Source organism: Apostichopus japonicus, chromosome 4 (genome assembly GCF_037975245.1).
Source record: "Apostichopus japonicus isolate 1M-3 chromosome 4, ASM3797524v1, whole genome shotgun sequence".
NCBI lineage: Eukaryota > Metazoa > Echinodermata > Holothuroidea > Aspidochirotida > Stichopodidae > Apostichopus > Apostichopus japonicus.
In genome coordinates, this window is record NC_092564.1 from 28,792,065 (window position 1) to 28,808,809 (window position 16,745).

The 16,745-nt window shown below is 37.3% G+C and overlaps 1 protein-coding gene across 1 annotated transcript; it reads left to right on the forward strand.

Moving 5' to 3' along the window:
- Positions 1-4,894: 4,894 nt before the first annotated feature.
- On the forward strand, positions 4,895-15,607 carry LOC139967064 (AP-3 complex subunit sigma-1-like). Its single transcript, XM_071970743.1, has 6 exons — positions 4,895-5,134; positions 6,062-6,153; positions 7,028-7,139; positions 7,680-7,751; positions 10,306-10,413; positions 11,885-15,607. Exons 1-6 carry the CDS (start codon positions 5,066-5,068, stop codon positions 11,993-11,995), a joined length of 564 nt encoding a protein of 187 aa, XP_071826844.1. The 5' UTR covers positions 4,895-5,065; the 3' UTR covers positions 11,996-15,607.
- The last annotated feature ends 1,138 nt before the right edge of the window (positions 15,608-16,745 follow it).

A 16,745-nucleotide genomic window follows, 5' to 3' on the forward strand; every position in this document is an offset into this window, starting at 1 on the left:
GTCAAATCAAACTGATCCCACTTTAAACCCCAGCCCCCAGTATTATTAAAAGGAAGGGCACCCATGACATTAGCTGAAAGTCAAGCTGGGTTGAATGTGTCGGCATACCCTGTCTGCAATAACATAATACTCTTACATGTTACATGAGAACAGGGTGCCTTCTGTGGTTGTAATGAGGGAACCTCGGGAATTCTTACAGTAAGTGCAAGAAAACATTTTGAGTGCTTATAAAGCCTTTATTGAAGGCAACTTCACAAATTCCCGAGTAGATTATTGCAATGCGCCTATTCGATGGCTCCGCTCATCTGTAAATCCAATAAAGGAGATGTTTAATTGGGTAGCGCTGAACATGCTGGCGAGTTTCATACTTCAATGAATGGTTTAACGCAGTCGATTTGATGAGATTTTTATCGGAATGGAGCGGAAACAGGCAACGCCTTTGTGGTGAAATGAATTCGAAATGAGTCACATTGAATCAACTTGTTATGGAACTAGACTTCATTGGTTGCTGATTGTTATTTGTTCAACGCCCTTCGTTTGGAAATGATGGGGGGAAAGATTCGTGAGAAAGGAGGGGCACTACAGGATCAGAAATCCTGAGGATTCACTTTGTGCAAAATGACGTAAAGTTTATCAACACTACAAGTATGCCAATAGCTCTTACACATTTCAGTGCACATTTTCAGCATACAGTTCCAATACACTGCAGCAACACAAGTCCACTTAAGTTTGTCAAGATTCTTGGGAAAAGTAATGACTGAATCACGCAAATAGTTGATGATTAAAACAACAAAAACACGGAAACGACTTGAAACAGCGATACGAATGACATTTCATACAAAAACAAACGTCTTGACGTATCGGATCTTTTACTTGATTTACAGATAAGCTTAGTCATCGAACTACATTAATGGTCAGTAGTCGTTATACTTCGGAGAAGACAATGAGACCTGCTCTTCTCGCAAAACTTGCCATTAAACGACGGACAGACTGATGTGAACAAATATTTGGGTCAAAGGGTAGTTGACTGACAGGACCCACTCCTGAATTGAATTTCCTTCGTTTCTTCAAATAAAGTAACTGACGCAATGCCCTCCGTCAATGATTGAATCATACTCAAGATTAACATCATTCTAACGTGTTCCATTTCGTCTTCTACGAATAATTCCATCGCGGTGTCGGCTATTGAAAAGATGTCCTCAATCAGGCCACATGATCGAAAGTGAAGAAATAATGCCTCGGTGACATATGATGTATAGTCCGAGAGGACAACGTAACCCCCCCCCCCCCACACCCTGTCCTCTCTCCCCCTGCATGGAGTCGAACCTAAGGAGCCTCGGCTCAATTATGCCAATTGAGGGGAAATATCTTAACATGGAAACAATGAAAAAAGGATATTGAGGTTGCAATGATGCAATATGCCGAATATTTTGTTTGATGTTTTCGTGATAATGTGTTTACAAGGATTGACACATCTGGATTTCTGCTGACCTCAAATGACATCAACAAAAGCAACAATCTACTTTCAATTTCAACATCTACAACACCGAAACCGTTGCACCTCGTCTAGTCAAATATATTAGGCTGTATCACATCAGACAGTTCAAGTTAAAGCAAAGAAACTATAGGCATGCTACAAGCCTACAAGCATAGCCCAATCAGTCGGTTTGCCTTGATGTAAGTAAATAGGGACAATCTATCATGCCAGTCCCTGCTCGAAATGATCTAGTTGTATAAGTTCAGGCATATGGACATTGTCAAATCTTCGTTACTGTTTAAAAAAGAGATTCATTCCATAATAGGAAGTACCATGGTACAGAAACAAGACTGAATATTGCATGAGTTCTAATGATTACTTTTAATGAAACAGAGCTGGATGAAAAGTACAAATTGATGCTTACTACACAGCACCACCAGTCTCGGCTAATGATGTCAATCGAATGGTGTTGTTTGGATTGCTGTTTGTGTTGGGTACAACCTTTTCTTCGACCCACAACTGAGCCACACCCAAAACTGTCTATACTGAAACCACTACATGCATGATTAAATTATAATCCTATTCTCAACAATGGAAGTGGAAATCATATAGGGATTTCTGACAACATGTATGCATTCATGGTTGAACAATAAACAGAGCGCTCTTGACCTGAGTTTTTGAATCAACACAAAGATGAGGGCAACTGTATGTCTATATCACCGAGGGAGCTCGCTGCAAACTTCAATTCAAAGCTCGAGTATTCAATTGTTTGTCGTGTAAGATCCTGCACCGCAAAATTATTTGTTAGATCCGTTTTTGAAACTCATGTTGGGTTGCGGTTTCAAACAAATTTTCGAAATGCACCACTTGACTTTTAATTTCATTTTTTTTCTGGTGGGAGGACCCCTACCCCTACACCCTTTGTAGGATCGGCTTCAATGACCCCAATGCGGTCCCTCTCCTTTATGGAATCCTTCATTCACCTCTGGCCCAAACAGAGTAAAAGTTCAGGCAAACAGTCAGGGTAGTTTGAAGTTGCCCTCCCCCACCCGCCCCCAGTCCCACCTTTGAAATCCTGTGCACGCCATTGTTTGTGGGGGGGGGTGTTTTCATAAAAAACAAAGTTTCGGAAGGAGTTGATGCCAATTGTCTTCGCGCACGTTGCCCTTTTGCGAAAGATTCGCCGTGAAAGAGACGCCAGCTCCCCTGTCCCCACCTTCCCCACAGAATATCATCATCTGTATTCATGTGCACATTGCGAGGACAATCGGTTAATTGTAAATTTAAACCAGTGGCGTACACAGTATTACAAAGGCGTGTGGGGTTTAATATTTTCCCGACTGAAGTTTAGGTAGTAACCCGAATAATAGGATGTTGCCGTAGGGTCATTAAAGTCGACTCCCGTATATGGGGGAGGGGGTCCTCCACAGAGGCATATTTAGATTATAAGTTAGGGCTGTATAAGTGCCTCTACAAACAGAAGGTTGTGCTAAAAAAAGAAATTCAAAATCTCCCCGACTGATTTAGTTAGAGGCTCGAACCTATGGTATACAGGACCAGAGATGAATCTTTGATATTATAGATTAGGCGGGGTCCTGCCATGCCCCCCGGCCTCCACCCTTGCGCACGCACTCCCGACATCCCCATTTGATTGAGCAAATAAAAATATTCAGATGTAAACAAATTTCCAGACCATGACTTTGAGTATGTTTACAATATTAGTCAAACACATGGGTAAGAACATGCCTTCACCTAAATACTTTATGCTTCAGAAATCAAAACCAGGTAACCATAAACATTTTCCTTCCCAGAATACTAAAGAAAATGGCAAATGAACCATACAGTATAGCTACTGTTGGCTGGGAGAGAGCTAATCGCATTCACAGATTAGCAGCACGTTTTAGTAAACCATTATATGTAAACTGTGTCTTCGACCGGCTCTATCCTCAGCTTAATCTGTTAGTGCCGAAACATCATTCGAGCCGACAGACAATGGTGCTTAACATATATAAATTGCGTGAAATATCATATCCCAGAATATAAAAAGTAGTAACGAATGTGAAATCAAGACATCTGTTTCGGCGCATTAGTTTCAAGACGTTATTTTGGACGTCATTCATTGTAAACTGAGGCAGGGCACGATTTCATGAACGCCTGAAAATATTCATTCTCTCTGTCTTTGCGAATGAGCCAAAATGTTTGAGGAAAAAGCAGAAAGTAACTTTACATATGTTGGTGATAGTTTATTATCCCTCCCCCCACCCTACCCGGACCTCCAATATACCGTGAAGAAAAAAAGATATGTTGACACCCTTAAGATTGATATTGTGTTGGTCGTATAGGCCTATATTGGCTGTATCGGAATGCAGTGCATGACATTAACATCTGTACAATATCGTATCAAAATGATCAATTATTCCTACATGTAGTGATAATTCGTTTCTAAGTTCAACAATGCGGAAAGTACCGTGCTTTGTAGCAAATTACGAACTTAGACTAGTTTCATATGGCATGTGGTTAGTCATCCGCGTTACTGATTCCTGCATGCAAAATGTCACCAAGATTGGATGGATCTTATGATTTCAATAAGTTGCGACTAATTTCTTATAGAAATATGCACAAATCAATTCGCGTGCACTGAACCAAATATCAAATTCATAAAATTTGGAAACTGATCAATTTATATTTTATTTTTTATTTTTTTTCAACTGCTGATTGATGTGGGTAACTGAATCATGTACAGACTATAATAAAATTAATTTCTATGAGCAATTCGTTATTAACTACTTTAAAAAAAATCAAGGCTGCTAAGATATTATTCAACTTATTGCAGCAAGTTTCCTTGTGAAAATAACTTGCTTATAAAAAATAAGTGAGTCAAATATTTGAATGGCACCTTGTAACTTTTCATTACATATCACCTTATTGGATCCTCTAAGCACATTTACATTATGAGCCACTCGATCGGACAAGAATATTTACTTTACTCGATTTAATTGTCTCCTGAGTCTGCAAATATCTAAGCGCTAAGTTAAGAATAGCAATTCTATATTTAGTTTCACTAAGAAAATACAGCAAAATTGAAAGGAGGGGGCTCTAAATAGGCCCTATTTGTATGATAAAGAAATTCAGAACTTTTTCCAATACAGTGACGGATCTAGAATGGCTGCCCGGTTGGCAGCCCGGCAGCCCCACGGGCCGACCGCCCGGCACCCCTCCGTGGATCCGCCACTTGAACATAACGCACAAAGAAAGATGGTTCGATGGCGCTATAACACAATTCTGAGAGGTATAAAGGTTTCACGCTAAAGAGAGAAACGATAGAGTGTACGAATTAAGTGAAAGAGCGCCACCTCTACAGTGGTGTGAATTTCAATGCAATGAATAGTACAGTGACTAGAACAAACGTCATATGATCCACAGTTTCATTGCCAGGCCTAGCCTATATGTACACGAAACAGATGACCAATATCCGAATGTAGTGGAAGTAGCGTAACTGAAGTCTAATGATTAACGAGACCAAAGACTTGAAGATATTGATCATATTACAACACATTTATACTCATCGAACTATTTTGGTTTGTGAAAATGATTAAGGCAATACTCATTTTCAATAACCATGGGAAGCCTAGACTTGCGAAATTTTTCACTCATTATGTGAGTTACTTTTAGTTTGGTAAATAGATAGCACAGGCTTTGGGCCTAGGCCTATGCCTAGGCTAGCTTAACTTAACCTAGGGCCTAGGACTAGCCCTGCAGGCCTAAGGTAGTCCAAAGTCGAATGTATAAATCAATCCCATCGTAACGTTAGGGCTAACCTGTGCCCTAACTTAGCCTAAAACTTAGCCTGTAGGGTATATGTATGCATGTATTTACCACAGTGCAAACAAGTGTAAGTTCATAATATCATTAGCCTACACAGTGAATAGCCCAATAATCTAATTATGTATCTTTTCCAGCTCAACAACCTTCTTGTTTGTAGGCCCTGAATAGAACAACTGCTTGGTCAAATAGGAAGAAAAGGTCCCAGTAACCTGATAGCCCTGGGGACAAACATGTCTTCCATTTTGTTACCAATTGCTATGTAGGGTGGCCTGACCTCCAGCATTTATAGGCCAGACAGTTTGGCAATTAAGTACACTGGTATCCATTCGATATGACCTGCTGCATATCAAAGATCACATGTTTCAAGTATTTCTAATAATCATATTTGAAGCAAAACTAAATCACTATTTACAGATCCTACAGCTGCATATTTTGAAAGCTATATTTTGGCTAACTTGCTTCTGTACTATACTGGCTTACACATAAGATTATAGTACCATGGTGGGTCCAGTAACTATTTAAGTGTAGTCTGCTTAAATAAATGAGTGCAATTTGTCTGGAATCTACTTGGATGACCCCATTGCTAGGACTTTCCTGTTGTGCTTCTTATTCATCAATATCTATAACGCACTTAAGGTCATCTAAGTGAATTGTGGATGCAGACCAGGGAGGCTGCTATTATTTTTGTTGGGGAAAAAATTTATGTTGCTTTATAATTGACAAAATGAATTTGCATTTTTTATGATTTTACTTTCCTAGAACGAAGACGACCAGCAACAGATTGTTCGGGAGACATTCCATTTAGTGTCCAAGCGAGATGACAATGTCTGTAACTTTTTAGAAGGTGGCACGTAAGTATCTCTTCTACCTAATCATATTCTACTAAGGGAACAGGTTAAGCATACCAAATGCAAAGTCTCTGTCTTCCTCCTCATTTGCAGGATAAATGTGAAAAAAACATTTTATATAATGGTTGTGATCAGCAAAACATGATTGTCATAAAGAAAACACCTTACAAAGCATATATACTAACTCATCTACACAGCAGTAACATGTCCATGATGTGAAGTTTGTATATGGAATAAAAATCATTCTGATGATCAATAGGACAGATAACAACATTTACTCTTTCAGAATCTGATAATCTTGATATCTTTTGGCTGATACCAGAAAGTCTTTGAGCTCTAAGAGTTGGTATGAACGTGATATTAGTTTAGAAACTCATTTTAGTTTCGTAACATTTTCATTCGCTGTAACTTCACATTTCAAAGTTTAAATATTGTGGACACATTATAGAAAATTAACTTCAACCATAAGTTTCAACCAGTTCAACCATATCAATTTCTAAGTTGCCAGTGAGTAATAATTCTAATCATGGCTTCAGATGTGAGACTTACATGCTGTCACATTGCTTTTGATGGAACTTAAGTCACATTTCATTTGAAAGTATTAAATCTCTTTGCTAAACAATGCTGAATTGTTATCCTCTTGTGATTGTTTTATGTTGTTTACAGTTATAGTAAAGCTTTTTTTCTTTAACCATTTCCTTTCTAATGTGGGGACCCTCAATATGATACATCACTTACTGATCATTGTTTTTAAAACATAATTTGCAGAATGAAGTATGATAATATTCATCATTGAGGGTGCATGCTAAATGTTGTTATTGTGGCACTGCCCCTTAACACATCTACTTTTATTTTCTCTTATCCTTTTGTTGTTCAGGCTGATTGGTGGAGCAGATTACAGATTGGTCTACAGACATTATGCAACTCTCTATTTTGTCTTTTGCGTTGATTCATCAGAGAGTGAACTGGGAATTCTAGATTTAATCCAGGTATGCACCACATTTATGCATGTGTGGAATTGACATGTTTGTGCATGAAGGTAAAATTACTTTTTTACTTTACTAAAACATAGAAAGTACAGGAGAGAACAAAATCTTTGTTTACTGTAGCTCATTGTCCAGCCTTACAGTAATTTACATTGTAAGTGTATGAATGTTGTAACTGATGCAACTAAATTGCATTGAGCTATCTATGATTGAGATGGATGTGTTTCGTATTTTCCCTTCATTTGTCAGATTTTAACAGAGGTAATAGTAATGGTGAAAAGTAGCCTGTTCTGATTATTAACTGATTACCATGCTGAGGTTTTAAAATTATTACTGAAAGTCAGGAATTCATGAAATTGAATGCTTCCAATTGTGGTAATGGAGACAGCAAACATTCCTTGGTTAATAATATTCACCCTCTGCTCTAGTCATATGATTGTGTGTTTAGCTTTCCAGTTACAACTCACAACTGTTTACAACATGCTCTGTTAGATTTAGTAGTTGAGCAAATGCTATAATATGGTTTTCTTTTTGCTTCTTCAGGTTTTTGTCGAAACTTTAGATAAGTGCTTTGAGAATGTCTGTGAACTGGATCTTATATTTCATATAGATAAGGTAAGCCTGAGTTGTATGGACCTCTCAGGAATTCATCAGTTTGGCCATTGACATTTATTTCAATGAATGCAAAAAGGAAGTTTTTTTTAGAATCATTTAACATTTTAATTTTAAAAGCTGTTCTAACTGGTAACAAAAGTTCATGCTTAATCTGAGAATGATCAGTGGACATGTCTTTGATCATCTGTGTTTGATGAAGATTTGAATAAATTTGACAAATGAGAAGCAATTACACATGTGGTTAATTACATACATGTGTTTTACCTTACAATTGGCATACTAATGTTTGGAATACACACTGAAGCATCCCTTTACAAAACAACACAAAGTTTAAATAGGAATATGGAAGACTTACATGACAAATTTAGGCCTGCAACGCAAATCAGATCTTTGACTCGTACATACAGATCAGACCTTTTACTCCTCATACACTGATCAGGTCTTTTACTCTGTACACACAGATCAAGTCTTTTACTCTGTACACACAGATCAAGTCTTTTACTCTGTACACACAGATCAAGTCTTTGACTCTGTACACACAGATCAAGTCTTTGACTCTGTACACACAGATCAAGTCTTTGACTCTGTACACACTGATCAAGTCTTTTAATCTGTACACACTGATCAAGTCTTTGACTCTGTACACACAGATCAAGTCTTTTACTCTGTACACACAGATCAAGTCTTTTACTCTGTACACACAGATCAAGTCTTTGACTCTGTACACACAGATCAAGTCTTTGACTCTGTACACACAGATCAAGTCTTTTACTCTGTACACACTGATCAAGTCTTTTACTCTGTACACACTGATCAAGTCTTTTACTCTGTACACACAGATCAAGTCTTTGACTCTGTACACACAGATCAAGTCTTTTACTCTGTACACACAGATCAAGTCTTTGACTCTGTACACACTGATCAAGTCTTTTACTCTGTACACACAGATCAAGTCTTTGACTCTGTACACACAGATCAAGTCTTTTACTCTGTACACACAGATCAAGTCTTTGACTCTGTACACACAGATCAAGTCTTTTACTCTGTACACACAGATCAAGTCTTTTACTCTGTACACACTGATCAAGTCTTTTACTCTGTACACACAGATCAAGTCTTTTACTCTGTACACACAGATCAAGTCTTTGACTCTGTACACACTGATCAAGTCTTTTATTCTGTACACACTGATCAAGTCTTTTACTCTGTACACACTGATCAAGTCTTTTACTCTGTACACACAGATCAAGTCTTTGACTCTGTACACACAGATCAAAACTTTGACTCTGTACACACTGATCAAGTCTTTTATTCTGTACACACAGATCAAGTCTTTTACTCTGTACACACAGATCAAGTCTTTTACTCTGTATATACAGATCAAGTCTTTTACTCTTCACACACAGATCAAGTCTTTTACTCTGTACACACTGATCAAGTCTTTTACTCTGTACACACTGATCAAGTCTTTTACTCTGTACACACAGATCAAGTCTTTGACTCTGTACACACAGATCAAAACTTTGACTCTGTACACACTGATCAAGTCTTTTATTCTGTACACACAGATCAAGTCTTTGACTCTGTACACACAGATCAAGTCTTTGACTCTGTATATACAGATCAAGTCTTTTACTCTTCACACACAGATCAAGTCTTTTACTCTGTACACACAGACCAGGTCTTTGACTCTGTACACACAGATCAAGTCTTTTACTCTGTACACACAGACCAGGTCTTTGCCTCTGTACACACAGATCAAGTCTTTGACTCTGTACACACTGATCAAGTCTTTTACTCTGTACACACAGATCAAGTCTTTGACTCTGTACACACTGATCAAGTCTTTGACTCTGTACACACAGATCAAGTCTTTTACTCTGTACACACAGATCAAGTCTTTGACTCTGTACACACAGATCAAGTCTTTGACTCTGTACACACAGATCAAGTCTTTTACTCTGTACACACAGATCAAGTCTTTGACTCTGTACACACAGATCAAGTCTTTGACTCTGTACACACTGATCAAGTCTTTTATTCTGTACACACAGATCAAGTCTGTTACTCTGTACACACTGATCAAGTCTTTTACTCTGTACACACAGATCAAGTCTTTGACTCTGTACACACAGACCAGGTCTTTGCCTCTGTACATACAGATCAGATCCTTTACTCTTCACACACAGATCAAGTCTTTTACTCTGTACATACAGATCAAGTCTTTGACTCTGTATATACAGATCAGATATTTGACTCTGTAAATACAGACCAAGTAATTTACTCTGTACATACAGATCAAGTGTTTTAGTCTTCACACACAGATCAAGTCTTTTTCAAACACATGTCATAAGACCAGTCTGTGGTAGATATGGCGTTATGGACGTCTGGTAGGCCCAGGCTAAAGTTTACTGTCAGCTTAGAAATTAACTTGCCGTCTGCATACATTTTTCATGACTTTGTTGGAACTACCAAGATATTGCATTTTTGAGCCATAATTAATTTTCTACAGTTTTAGCTGATAGATTTTATCTCATGTCTTACATCTTGACAGGTTCATCATATCCTAGCTGAACTAGTAATGGGGGGAATGGTCTTGGAGACAAATATGACAGAAATTCTGACGAGAATTGAGGAGCAAAGCAAGATAGAGAAACAAGAGGTGAGTGCAGTGTATTCAATGTTGAATGAATCCTGGTATATTTAGAATACTACTTGGAACTTCTGGGAATGAAGATATACTGGATGAGATGAGATGAGAGATGCACATATTCTTCACCATATGAAAATTCCTGCCAATATGGAAATCTCTAAGAAGACTAGGATAGCTTGTATTGATGTGTCATTTAACTTTAGTTGTTGTAAAGTATGTACAGAATTAAGCAGAAAAAAATCACAAAATTGGCTTTAACAATAGCATTAAAACAATGTTCAGAGGAAAGAACTCAACACAAATACATCACTGTACAAACTTTATCAATTGGCTTTAACAATAGCATTAAAACAATATTCAGAGGAAAGAACTCAACACAAATACATCACTGTACAAACTTTATCAACTTATAACAGAGATTGAATAGAATATTTGAAAATAAATTAACTTTTTACATTTTTGAGCTCTCAGAGTGTAAAATGTGAACATCTTAAAAGCTCTGTAGCTGAAGAATGATCACTTGGACAAAGTTTGTATCGACCAATCAGTGCATGTCTTCCATTCCATACTTTTCAGTCTTTGACTATGATTGACAGTAATCAAACAGTACATGCATGTAGGCATATTGATACAGCATTACACATCAAAATTCATTTGAAGTCACCATATGTCAAATGATACTCTGAAAACGGTCTAAACACTAACTAATGAATGTTACTCACAAGACGTTGATCCATCTAAGGAGTAGACGATACCTGGTATTATTCATGGAGGTCAAAGGTCATTTTTGTAATCATACATGATTACTACATCTCAAAGTCTTATAGTCTTACTGACACTGTGCATAAAGCATAGTAGGTATTCAAACTGCAATGTGCCACATATATATGTATTTGGATAGGTCTTTGGGCTATGAGATACATGGTAGGCTTACCCTACCAACATTAAACTACCACACAGGTTGGCACTCACCACTATGATCTCAGTGTGTTTGTCACTGTCAGTGTTTGCATAGATATTGCTTTAAACAAATGTTTATAAAGAATATGTATGTGAGTTTGATAAGCAGTGTTTCTCTGCATTTGTGCTACAAGATCATTGCAAAGAGGTCAATAGCCAGTTCAGTAAAGCCTTTGTTGTACAGGTATTATACAGGTAATATACAGGTTATATGTACAGGTAATATACAGGTTATATGCATGTTATATACAGGTCATATGTACAGGTAATATGTACAGGTAATATACATGTAATATACTGAGTAGGTTTCATAAGGGTGTGGTACTGTAAGGAATCTGTTAATATCTTTGGTACAGTTTATGGTACTGGCTTAATATATCTTTCAAGCTTTAAACAATTAGAACTATGTAAATGTATTTTTCAGAAATGCCTGAAGTTAGACTTCACATTCACCTAATGTACTTCATGAGCTGTCTTGATGTGGCATTGCTACTTCATGTTGTTTGTGTTTATCCCACAGGCTGGACTTTCTGCTGCACCAGCACGAGCTGCTGCTGCAGTCAAGAACATCAACTTGCCAAACATTTCCACAAGTAACATCCATCTTCCCAATCTGCCATCTTTCAAGTGAATCAGCTGTTTATGTTACCATCTTTCCTCTGTAGCTGTCCAGAGTTCTTCTATGACTGTAGCCCAGTGATGATGTTATCCAAACCATTAGAAGTGTGGCAGTGGTGTTAACAGGCTGGTTGACTGCAGATTTGCACACTCCTATGTGTACTAACCATTCCTGCTAGCTACTTGTAAACTAACAGATGTTTCAAGCAGTTTACCATTCGAGCAATAAATTTTCTGCAAGCATCTATTAAGTAGTACAAATACTACAAAAAGCATAACAGTTCTAATTATGCAAGCACTCCTGAAAAGGTCAAGGTGATGAAAAATCATAGGTATGCTGTCACATGTCAGCCTGCATCCTACATAACCATACTATTGTAAATAGTTAACTTGATTCATAGAAGATCCTCCTACATGAGTTTCCTTGGTTCTTGCTGTTATGTGTTGTATCAAGGTTGCAGACACATGTACGCATATATTATGTTCTGGTTCCTTGTCAGTTTGTAAGCCAGTAAAGCAGTCGCCCAGCCGGCATGTCAAACTTTTATTATGTCAAGCATATGATAATGAAGCTATGAGATCACATCTGTGGGCATGTACATAATGCCAGGAAGATGTTAAAGTGTACATTCCACCAGTCATGTTTCAACATATTTAGACATGTTGGTAGCCATGTTTATGTAGTAACAGATAAGTTGGAGAGGGCACAGCTGCAAACCTGGCAAAATATCCTGTTGGAAATGTTAGGTTCAGTTGACATCAGCCAGTTTGTACAAGTTGTTCTTGTGCCAGGTTTGATACATTATTAATAGCTAAGTCAAATTAGCTTAGAGGTATGGTTTAGAAATACCTGGAAAAGGTATGGGCATCCAGTAGGTTGAAGGCATACAACTCATGTTATTGATCTGAAACACCAAAAGATAGGGGAGGGGTGTGTGGGGGGCTGTGTGTGGGGGGTGTGGGGGGCATTGGCTTAGGGGTAGGGTTTAGAAATACCTGGAAAAGGTATGGGCGTCCAGTAGGTTGGAGCCATACATCACATGTCATTGATCTGAAACACCAAAAGATAGGGGAAGGGGTGTGTGGGGGAGGGGGTTGTGTGTGGGGGGGGTGGGGGTAGTTTGTCTAACCTAGATGTTTAATCTTTAAAGTATTGATTTTGTTGTAAGCTTTTCTTGACACAGATTCCGCACATATACGCTGGTTAAGTCAATCATGGTCAACCCATCCTGACCATAGACATGCATATAAGTAGAAGACTTTAGAGAATTTTGAAAGAACTAAATAATAAGATACAATATCAATGACTACTGTTTGTTATCCCTGTCATGGCTAGTTCACTGCTGTTGTCTCCACTGGCACTTAGCTGTCTTTAGTAGCACTCTAGTAATAATAATTAACTGCTTCTGGTTAACTTCATTAATCCTCTAGATATATAAACTGCATTACTACTGATGGCTGTGGAAAATACAACATGCTTGCAATGACTCCTTGCAGAGCAGTGTCTGTGCCTAAGGATTTGTTGTTGTTGTTGTTGTTATTGTTGTTATTGTTGTTGTTAAGGTATGCTGTCTTAACCTCAGCCTATGAATTTGCTTAGTTTCCTAACCTTTATGCTGCATTTGCTATTCTGTTTATGTAAATTTGGGAAATCTGCTTGTCTCTATTGTCTTTAGACATGTCCCATTAAGAGTAATTCCCAAGCATTTTGCTGTTGTGTGACCCTTCAAAGCCTGTATTCTTTAGGTACAACTAAAGTCATTGTTAAACTTCACATATTCTGTAGCCATATTTGAATTTAACTGAATATGTAAGTTTCAGTTTACCAATGACCAGTATAAGTTAATTGTCAGTCATCTGTGAAGCGAGTATATTTGAGCATGTCTAAAATGTAAACAATGCTTTCTAAGTCTTTGATGAGTCATCCTGGAACTACTAAATGAAATGCTATATGAAAACTGCAGAATGTTACCAAGGCTTTTGGCCTGATGAGTTACATGGGGAATGCTGACCCTGAAGGGGGTTGCTTGGGGTGTAAGTATAGATTAGTAACATCACATGGTCACACCATTGTAGTGAACTGCATACATGTGATATGTGTAAGGGATTTATCAATCATTTATTGTGGCTTATTATGTATGTTAGTTTGCCATGCTTATGTTGTGTCATGGCATAAAGTTTGCTTTAAATAGATTTTAGTGCCCATCCATTAGTACATATTGTTTTTAGCTCATGTAATAAGTAATGTTGTGGCTCATACCTGTGAATCAGTTAATGTCTTTGTTATTACAGTATCCATTTGTCTATTTAACATCTGTCCATCTTACAAAATATTTCTTCTCATGTGAAAATAAAAATGAGCCAAAGCTCTACTGGAAATGACCTAGATGAACATTTTACAACATTGTCCTAACACATAGGATATGACATGTGCATCAATGGTGCTTTGGTGTAAACCATCGATGCGTTAGAGGAATTGATGCTGGTTTTATCCGTTAGAGACTGAATATGATTTTGCAAGCAAACTTATGATGTTCATGTAAATTGGTTAATGCACAGATCAGTAACTTAGAAGGAAATATTTTGTCTTGGAGGTAACTTGATGCATTGCATATTCTTAGGTAACTGAATTGCTCCCAAGCCTGCAGCCATAAAGAAACTTAGTTGACTTTATATGGACATCCGCTGGAGGAACTGTTTGCCAATGATTACTGCTCAAGACTTAAGTCCTAATGTGATATGTTTCTTGGTAGTAGGTTCTTAATATCAGAGATTGTATGCAAAGGAACAATGAGAATAGTGTGCAGTGTAGTTTATTTATACTTGTACATCCTTGGTCACATGATTCAATACCATCCAAACTATTTCTTAGTGAAGCAAAACACACTTTATGCCCATACTCTTTAGAAAGTAATTAAAGGATTTGCTGGACCCTTGAATGAAACATTGGGTTGTTTATCTTTGTAATATTCAATCATTTATCGACAGGGAAGTTATGGACCAGATACTGCGATGGGGTCAACTAGCAGTGTGGAATACATTCCTCTACAATATAATTTTAATTTGTCTGTGTTGTCAATGTTATTGGCAAATTGTACATCAAAGCACCGATTAGCTATTTCCATTGTTTAAAATTATACTGTATTTATATAGAAAAGTCAAATTCTAAAGGCATCTTAAAACCCTCAAGTAGGAAGTGTTTAATGAGGATTAATACTTAAAACATTCGCCTGATCAGGTAAAGGATGATAGCATCTAACTGTGCCCATGTAATAACCATACTTTAGTCCTATACATTGAAATATATACATATACTTCAGAAACTACTGGTTGTCCAATCAACCAAAAGCTGTTTAATTCTTGAGAGAAATGGGATAGGCACAAGATTGTTCAAACTGAATGCTTACTGCACCTGTCTCTTTGTTGTAGATCATTTGTTGACCACATTTAGTACTGGGTTTTTAACCAGAATGGTGTCCCCACACTGACTATAACAGTACAGTACTCTACTTAAAATGGAACAAACAATCATGATTTATATCCTGTCATTAGTGCAATTATCATTTCATAATTTTCTGAGTAAACTTCTAGTTTGTTGTTGTAGAATAAAATTGGAGATATTGAATTATATCTGCTCTCTTTGTTTCTTTGTTCGAGTTTTCGTTCTTGGTATGTATCCAGACTTGTTTGAGACACTCCTTACTGAATTATGTAACAGTAATAGTGCAAAATTATTGAATTATTAAACTTATGTTTCATTGTATAGGTGGATGCACACAAAGGCCCCAGTTATGCTGAAACCTTTCAGCTGAGATAAAGCGATCGTGTGATTTTGGCGAAATTCTGTCACTTTTTGACACCCTGTTTGATAGACTGCCATTTCCTCATCTTTCATTGGATTTGGCTAAAATTTCGTCAGTGGTTTGTGTGGGTTAAGTTTTCATGCCTGAGATATTTGATAAATTTGAAGGTCATTTATGGTCAGAGTGGTCATTTTCTGAAAATGTAGAAAACACTACCTAGAGCATTTGTCCAAATCTGCTGAAATGTTGTTGATAGATACTTTGAATGGTGGTGAACCATACTGGTGACAATGTAGATTCAATGACAATCCAAACCTATGAACTCATGATGCCATGAGCTGGTGTGAGTAGGTATGTGTGTGTTTTGGTGTTTGTGTGTGCCCACTTGTAACACTCATATCTCTAATAGTTTTGTTGAGTCTGACCATACCACTTGTATGTAAACGTTTACCTGGAAATTTCAAGACCCCTGATTACTTTGTTTATGCTTACCGTGCATGACCAAAGAGAGTTATACAAAGCCAATTTATACGCATTCACACACCAGTAGAATCACTGTGGTCGAGTGGTACGGACTTCTGTCTGTGACACAAGATCCAGGGTTCGATTCCTACCTTCGCCTGATGAGTCCCAAAATGACGAAACCGGTCGTGAAGTGGAATTTTTCTGGTGTGTTGTTCTTTATTTAGTTATATATATTTAAATATATATATATATATTTGTATGTGTGTGTGTGTGAAATTTGTCTTTTTAGAGCATTACTTGCATTACAGGCTTATAGTTGACAATTTCATACGTGGGTGCCCCAGTAGATGCCAATTTTTTATTATTATTCTTATTATTTTGATTATTATTCTACTTCTTCTTTTTCCTCTTTTTCTTATTAATATTATTATCATTATTGTCGTTGTTATTATTATTATAAAAATTTGTGACTTATTCACCTGAGCTCAACGCCCT

Coding starts and splice junctions, on each gene's coding strand:
- LOC139967064 (XM_071970743.1), top strand. CDS start 5,066: ATGATTAAGGCAATACTCATTTTCAATAACCATGGGAAGCCTAGACTT. Junction 6,154..7,027: donor AACTTTTTAGAAGGTGGCAC/GTAAGTATCTCT, acceptor TTTGTTGTTCAG/GCTGATTGGTGGAGCAGATT. Junction 7,752..10,305: donor TTATATTTCATATAGATAAG/GTAAGCCTGAGT, acceptor ACATCTTGACAG/GTTCATCATATCCTAGCTGA.